Source organism: Fukomys damarensis, unplaced genomic scaffold (genome assembly GCF_012274545.1).
Source record: "Fukomys damarensis isolate Sample0158 unplaced genomic scaffold, DMR_v1.0_HiC HiC_scaffold_19, whole genome shotgun sequence".
NCBI lineage: Eukaryota > Metazoa > Chordata > Mammalia > Rodentia > Bathyergidae > Fukomys > Fukomys damarensis.
Window position 1 is genome coordinate 55,194,459 of NW_022900931.1, and position 7,608 is coordinate 55,202,066.

General features: G+C 57.7%; 2 protein-coding genes across 3 annotated transcripts in view; one reads left to right on the plus strand and one right to left on the minus strand.

Annotated features, from left to right (window-relative positions):
• Lgi4 (leucine rich repeat LGI family member 4) overlaps positions 1 to 2,274 on the plus strand; it is a 14,050-nt gene extending 11,776 nt beyond the window's left edge. Inside the window, exons 9-10 of the mRNA XM_010626357.3 lie at positions 3 to 361; positions 1,263 to 2,274. Coding sequence (XP_010624659.1) covers positions 3 to 361; positions 1,263 to 1,577 — 674 coding nt within the window. The 3' untranslated portion in view covers positions 1,578 to 2,274. The remainder of the gene's footprint in view (positions 1 to 2; positions 362 to 1,262) is intronic.
• An 845-nt stretch (positions 2,275 to 3,119) lies between these two features.
• The window catches only part of Fxyd3 (FXYD domain containing ion transport regulator 3), a 9,829-nt gene continuing 5,340 nt past the window's right edge, over positions 3,120 to 7,608 (minus strand). Inside the window, exons 1-8 of one of the 2 annotated variants that reach the window (XM_010626327.2) lie at positions 6,595 to 6,771; positions 5,685 to 5,738; positions 4,854 to 4,886; positions 4,733 to 4,756; positions 3,825 to 3,899; positions 3,711 to 3,747; positions 3,373 to 3,410; positions 3,120 to 3,269 (exon numbers count right to left, since the gene is read on the minus strand). In XM_010626327.2, the coding sequence (XP_010624629.1) occupies positions 3,250 to 3,269; positions 3,373 to 3,410; positions 3,711 to 3,747; positions 3,825 to 3,899; positions 4,733 to 4,756; positions 4,854 to 4,886; positions 5,685 to 5,738; positions 6,595 to 6,709 (396 nt within the window). In that variant the 5' untranslated portion in view covers positions 6,710 to 6,771 and the 3' untranslated portion in view covers positions 3,120 to 3,249. Of the gene's footprint in view, positions 3,270 to 3,372; positions 3,411 to 3,710; positions 3,748 to 3,824; positions 3,900 to 4,732; positions 4,757 to 4,853; positions 4,887 to 5,684; positions 5,739 to 6,594; positions 6,772 to 7,608 lie in introns of those variants that run through there. The other variant, XM_010626328.2, reaches the window with a different exon arrangement.

Sequence of the window (7,608 nt, forward strand, 5' to 3'; positions counted from 1 at the left end):
GCTGCTGAGGCCCAACGACGCTGAGATCCTGTGGCTGGATGAGCAGCCCTGCTTTGTGGTGGCCGATGCCTCCAAGGCGGGCAGCACCACGCTGCTGTGTCGCGACGGGCCTGGCTTCTACCCCCGCCAGAGCCTGCATGCCTGGCACCGGGACACAGATGCCGAGGTCCTGGAGCTGGACGGCCGCCCCCACCTGCTGCTGGCCTCTGCCTCGCAGCGCCCGGTTCTCTTTCACTGGGTCAGTGGCCGCTTTGAGAGGCGCACGGATATCCCTGAGGCTGAGGACGTCTATGCCACACGCCACTTCCAGGCCGGTGGGGATGTGTTCCTGTGCCTGACGCGCTACATCGGGGACTCCATGGTGAGGCTGGACCCGGCCAGGTGGGCGGGCAGCAGGCTTTCCAGCACAACCACCTCACGGTGGGGACTTCAGCACTGACCCTATTAGGCACGCTAACCTCTGACCTCTGACCTCTGACCAGTCCTCACATGCTGACCTTTGAATTCTGACTCTTCCAACACTGCCTCCAAGGTTGTGAGTCCCCTCCAGGCTAGCTGACTAAACCATCCTCCATCTCCCAGTACCAACACTGCTCCCAAGACTGTGATTCTACACCCCACACGTGCACCAGCTCTGCCTCTGTAACCCTGACACTTGCCAGGATGTTTACCCACAGTCTCAGCCTTCCCCACCCTGACACCGGGCCCCCAGGGCTGACCCTGGGCTTAGGCCCTGCCCATCCTGTGCCACTCCGATTTCCAGCACTCTTTCCAGCGCAGCTAAGAATTCTGGAGTTGACAGAGTCTCTGGTGGGGAACAGACTGGAGACAGGGATGAGAGCCAGGCACCAGGGAGGAGGCTGGAGAGGGTGGAGGATGGGCCCAGGCATGACCAGAGGAAGTGCAGAAAATGCATAACCACCGTGGACCAAACCAACAGATTCTATGGCTGACTCTTCTGTGTGTGGTGTGAGGAAAAGAAAGCTCAAGAGAAACTCTGATGTGTGGCCTGAACAGCTGGGTGGTGACGCTTATTTTTTATTTTTGGAGGGTCCTAGAGATTGAACCTAGGGCCTTCAATGTGCTAGGAAGTGCTCTCCCACTGAACTACAGCCCCAGCCCACGGGTGGTGACACTTTTAAAGTTTTAAAAACCTTTAGGATTCTGGGGACCTGCAGGCCCGTCCCCAAGCTGTTCCAAGTCCTCCCGAGCCTTGAGGATGACAGGCAGGCCTGGTCCTAAGTAGCCGCCTTGCCTCACAGGTCATGCGCTGGGATGGGTCCATGTTCCGCCTGCTGCAGAAACTTCCCTCACGCGGCACCCACGTATTCCAGCCGCTGCTCATCGCCAGGGACCAGCTGGCCATCTTGGGGAGCGACTTTGCCTTCAGCCAGGTCTTTCGCCTTGAGTCAGAAAATGGGCTCCTGGAGCCACTGCAGGAGCTGGGGCCCCCGGCCCTGGTGGCCCCCAGAGCCTTTGCCCACATCATCTTGGCTGGCAGACGCTTCCTATTTGCAGCTTGTTTCAAGGGCCCCACACAGATCTACCAGCATCACGAGTTGGACCTCAGTGCCTGAGACCGGACAGGACCTCAGCAGCTGGGACTGACACAGGGAGCCTCGGGCGTCTAGAAGCCCTCTTAGCTGGCCTCCTGGCCCCAGCCAGTCCTGTGAGATACTGACCACAGGCCAAGTTCAGCAGCCACAGGTCCAGACTTTAGCCCACCTCTTGGAGGATCTGGGCCGACTGGGGTAGGTGGAAGGTCACAGCCGCCGGACCTTATAAGCTGACCTTCCAGTGTGGCACAGCATCCCAAGTGACTTGAGAGCTCAGCCTGAGGCACCGCAGGGAGCAGGAATACAGAAATCAAAGTGTATGGGGTGGGGCGGGGGGTGATGTGCAGAGCTCTCGCGACGTCTGGAGGTTATCCTCTAGGTATCTTCCCATCTGCATGCTCCCTTTGAAAGTTGGGCTGAGAGCCTATCTTTCCCCTCCAAACTCAGTCTGGCCAATCGCATTCATGGATAAGTGCCCACCTTCACGACGTCACAGCCGCTAGGCAGTTTTTCCTGCCAGACCCAGTAATTTCCTCTGCTGTTTGTGCGCATGTCTGCTGCCCGGAGCAAGTGCGCGTTTCCTCCCTCTTGCGCATGCGCCTGCTTGGGTGGCGGGTGAGTGAAAGTGGGGAAATGAGAGGCGCCGCGTGAAGCCCCGTCTGAAGGACGTCGGGGACAAAGAGATAGTATATGAACTCAATAAATGCACTGCACCCGCCTGCCAGCTGCTGTGGGGTTGGGAGAGAGGATTTTGCGAATGTCATGGGCTGAGGCTGGTGCTTGGCACGGCCCAGGGAGCCACCATGGGGGCTCTAACTGGGCTCGCGATTATGGGTCGGTGGGGTGCTTGCGGGAGGGTTCAGGCGCGATTGGGGACGTGTCGCAAGCTCATCGTGGATCTCTTTTGAGGTCCTGTCTTAAGGACGTTGTGAGAGATATTTTCGGGTGTTTGGGAAATTTTATGAGGGTGGCTCATGGGAGCATTTTGGGTACCTTATTGGCTGTTGGGGAGTCACAAGGGACCCTGAGGCTCCGTGGGGAATCTCACACCGTGTGGCCACTGTGTATTATTAGGGGCGTCATGGGCAGTGTGAGATGTCTCCCTGGGACATCTGGGTACTCGGAAAGGACTCCTAATAAAGTGGGGTCTCAGGGTGAATGAGAGGGCGATGAGGTCTTACTATCACAATCAAACTGTTGCACACTCCCGGGATGGCAGCCTGACCCTGTGTCTTTGTTTTTATGGGCTGACAGTGTCCAGTGTCTGTCTGTGTGCCCCAGCAATCCGTCTGGGTAGGGCTCTCACTTGCAAGTGCTCCCCTTTTGCTACTAGAATTTCTTCAGCTGCACAGGAGGCTCTCCTGGCTGTGGATACAGGGAGCAGGCCCTGTGAGCTCCACCAGGCCACGAGGCCCTGGCCTTTTCCCAACCAGAGAATCCACACCCAGCTTCTGTGCCATTGCCAGCGGGTGGCCACCTCCTCCCGTCCCGCCCCAGCATGTGTACAGGGAGTCTAGTGGCCACCTCGACCAGAGGCAAGATCATTTTATATTAAACATTGAACACAGAGTCCTCTTCCATGAGAGGTAAGACGCAGCCCTAGTAAGGCACCTGGGGAGCGGAGGGGGCGCCATCTTGGGGCCGGGACATGAGATTAGAAAAAGCCCTCGATGCTTCTCTGCCTGGATGGTCCTCAGCAGTTGTGAGCAGAGCCTGGGAGAGGTAAAGGTGGAAGCTTGTGAGCACAGAGTCCTTTCTCCCCACACACACACCTCACTCCCCAGGGCTGCCCTCAGCACCAAGCTGCCTGTCTTACCTGGAGTGATGAGAGGTGGGGCGTCTGGTCCATGGTGACTGAGGAAATAAAAAGTGGTGAGATCCACATCCACCCCAATCGCCCTGGCCCTCCGGGCTAGAGACATCACAGTTTGCCCAGACACTGCTTGCTGACTGTCTTTCCAGTGTTGGTTCGTGCAGCACTTAGGGACTACAGCATTTCAGAATTTGGGGCCACCCAGGGCCATTAACTATGAAAATTAAACCTGAGAAAGCTTAGTGGCAGAGCCCAGGGACCCGTCCTCTTTCTGCAGCACCTAGCTCTTTCCCCCTGGAGAGTGTCGTGCATAAGGCAGGTGTGCCAGGAACAAATCTCACCTGGGCTTCTGGCTGAACTTGCATTTGCACTTTCCACCTGTTGGGGGCAGGGAAGTGGTGAGAGGAGAGGCACAGCCCCGCCAACCCCTCTCCCCCGCCCGCTCCTGCACTCACTCAGGAGAACAATGAATCCCAGGGCACACAGGATCGCAGCACAAATGAGCCCGCCGACCCGGAGCCTGTGCCAGTCTGGGAGAAAAGCAGAGGGGACCTTAAGGCCAGCCAGGTTCTCCTCATCCATCTCCCCCATCCACTTGATTGATATGTACTGAGCTTCTACAGTGTGCAGGGCTCTAGGATGTGGTAGTAAGAGAGCAAACCAAAACCCTCTCCTGGCTGGTGCACACATTCTAGTTTATATCCACGCAAACAAGATGTTTCCTGTCGGGTAAGGTGGAGATAAGCGATGTGAAGGAAAATAGCCAGGGCAAAGGATAGAAAGCCAGAGGGCAGCTCTTTAGAGAGTGATCAGGGAAGGGCTCTCTGAAGAGCCACACTGATCAGATATCTGCAAGAGGTGGATGTGTGAAAGAAAGCACAAGGATCATCAGGTGCAAAGGCCCTGGGGCTGCGGTTTTCTGCTGTGTCTGGAGACCAGCAGGAGGCCTGTGTGGCTGGAACAGGAGTGATGGGCAGTAGAGGTGAGGGGAAAGAGAAGGCTGAAGAAGCAGTTCAGTGGAATCTGGAGGCAGAATGATGATTGGAGTTGAATCGCTCATCTCTTCCAGGAAGCTGCCCCATGCTCAGTGTCAGCCTTCCTCCCAGCAATTGGTTAAACCTAATGGTTTTCTGTGGCCCATCCTCACTTGCTGTGCGCATCTACCTACCTTGCTGGCATAGAACCCTCCCCTGGGGCTGATTATCACCTTTTGTTCTTCTAATCCACTGCTTTTCTGGCTCAATGCCCTACTCTTAGCCCCTTCCTATACTGGGCCCACATCAGACCCTCAGCCCACCCCATGTGGCACTGCAGGTACAATGTGGTGTGTAGGGCAGGGAGGAAGTGAAGAACGGGCGCTCACCATAGTAGAAAGGACTGTTCTTATCTGCAAAGAGAGAGAAAAGACCATGGATGCAGGACAGCAGCCCACTGCAGGGGTCCCAGGGAGACTTTGGGGGCTGAGCGGGACACCTCCGACTCACCTTCTGGGTCGTTGGCATCCAGGGCAGGCAGGCCTGGAGGAGCAGCAAGTGGGAGAGGGAACATGGTGATGCTGGCCTAGGCAGCGCCCTCAGGGGCCTCCCCAGCACCTCGGGACAGTCGCCTCCTCCTGCAGGCTCAGGGGTCCTGCCCGGCTTGGCTGCCTCAGCATCGTGGAGACAGGGACTCACCCACCCAGCCCCACACCTTCGAGCCATGCCGGTGTCGTCCCCCCGAGACAGGTTCTATTCTGAGCGGCTTTGCCCAGCATTTGCTTCAACACTTCCAGACACACGGCTAATGCGGGCCTCCGCAGAAACAGGGGACTTTGCTCATCCGGGTGACAGATGGCTTCTGCCCCCGGGGCTGTTTGCCCCATGCCAGCCGCACTCCGAGTCCTCCTTGCACAGCCCACCTGTCCCCGAGATGGCTCCCCATCCCCTCAGAGACTCCTGGCCATCGCCTGGAACACACCCTGCAAAAATGCACCTTCACAGCCCTGCCCGAGCGGACCCCCAGGCTTGCCCAACACGACGGGCAGGAGGAACGCAATGAAAGCAAAGGGCCATTCTGGCTAAAAGTGCTGTGCTGCCTCAGCTCTGGGCCCGAGTGCTGTGAAAGGGAGAAAATCATTTTGGCACCAACACACGTGCTGATTCTGGGCTAGGCACCGTTCTATGCGCCTCTCAAACATGAACTTGTTTAATCCTTGCCATGATTCCGTGAGTAGCTGTAGTTATTCTCCTTGGGTTTACAAATGGGGAGACTGAGGCACCATGTGTTCCGGTCACTTTACTACATCACCACCAGGCCCTTGGGGGCCAGACACTCACCGGCCAGGAGGCCCAGCAGGCTCAGGGCCACCTCTTGCATGTCCGAGCAGTGCCCTAGAGGAGGCCAGGGAAAGGGTTCGGCCTTAGCAGGGCCACCAGGGTGGCTCCCCCACCCCCACCCCGCTCCACACCCACAGAGCACAGCCCAGGTCCACGCAGGATGGCGTCACTGACAAAAGAAGGAGCCCCAAAGTCAAGTGGGGTCTGGCTGCGGACTCAGGCCCGAGGAGAGGTAGTGTGTGACTCGCTGGACAGGCCCTCCGGGCTTCCACTGCTCCAGCAACCAGTGTGGGGCACTGCCCAGTGTTATCCTCATCTGTGAGAGGGGGAAACAGGCTCCCCGGGTGAAAATTGGTGCTAGGATCACTGGCTGGGAAGCAGGATTTCGACCACGCCTGGCTCCCCAGCAGCTGCTCCTAACCGGGCCTGTCAGGGCCTCGGGGTGATTTGGGAAGCAGGGCGTTAGGAGCCAGGTGGCAGCAGGCCCGGGTTCCGGGAGTTTCTGCATAGACAGTTTGGAGCCTGCCCGGCTCTGCCCAGACTCTGTAGACAGACTGGGGCGGAGCTAATGCCGGCTGGGGCAGGGACAGAGGGTGAGGGTCCTGTCGGCAGCCTCAGCTCCATCGGCTGTCCCGCCCCTCAGCCCCTACGCAGAAGCCTCACCAGCTCCAGTCCCAGCAGGCTCTGCCCCCAGCCCTAACCCCAAGCCGGACCCTGGGTCCAGCCTAGCCCAAGCCCGGATCTCCACCCCACCCCCAGACTCTGGGCCCGGCCCCAGGCCTGGCCAAGCTCCTGCTGCCACCCAACACTTCCTCTTCCCCCGTCCTGGCCCGGCCGCCATCTTCTCCTCTACCACACTGGGCGCCTGCAGCAAGACCTGGGTCCCTGTGTCACCCCTGCCCGTCCCTACCCTGCCCGACTGCTGCGGGCACGCGTGTGACGTCAGTCTCCAGAGCAAAAGCTAACACTCGCCCCAGCTCCGGCGCCTGGGACTCCGCCCCGTGACCTTGCTGTGTCTCATTCATTCAATTCCCACCAACCCCTGAGATCATCTCTCCGGTTCCCATTTCTTTCTCTCTTTCTTTTCTTTTTTTCTTTCTTTTTTTCCCTCCCTCCCTCCCTCCTTCCCTCCCTCCCTCAATACCCAGTACTGGGTATTGAGCCCAGAATCTTTGCACTGAGCTACGTCTCCAGTCCTTTTTATTGTTTTACTTTGACGTAGAGTCTCACTAAGCCACTAAGTCCCCTAGGCTGAACTCAGACTTGTGATTCTCCTGCCTCAGCCTCCCAGAGTGCTGCAATTCTAGACCGGTGCCACTGCACCCAGCTTCCTGCCCACATTTCGCCAGTGGCAAAACCCATGCTCTGAGTGGGTTTGGCACTGTCAGCCACCACAGTGCAGTGTGTCCTGCAAGTCTGCAGACTCCCGCAACTCCTTGTGACCACCCCTGGGCCTGGGATTCCTCTAGGCTTCCCCGATAACTCTGGATGCTAGACCCATAGCTTCCGTGTGAGCAGCCCTTTGGCAGGAAGAGAGCCTGCAGCTTCAGAGAACATTACCCAGGCATCTGGGACCCCGGGAAGGCTGTTCTCTGCAGCTGCAGCAGACGGTGGGTGGGGACACAGTGGGCAGGGGCACGGCCCACATGTGGACCGCCTGTCTAAAGCCATTTCAGGAGGCTGTTTGCATGTGATGATCCCAGTGAGCTCCATGCTTGTTGAGTGCTCACCCCACACAGGGGCAGCTCTTAACCCTGATTCCGTGGTCCCTGCTTGAAGAAGCTGGCGCTGCTATTATCCCATGTTGCCGCGGAAAACATTCCTCCCCCAGCTAATTCAGCTCAATGCCCCATGCAGTGTCACCTAGGGTTCATTTCTTTCTCTCTCTTTTTTTTTTTTTTTTTTTTTTTTTTTTTTTTTTTTT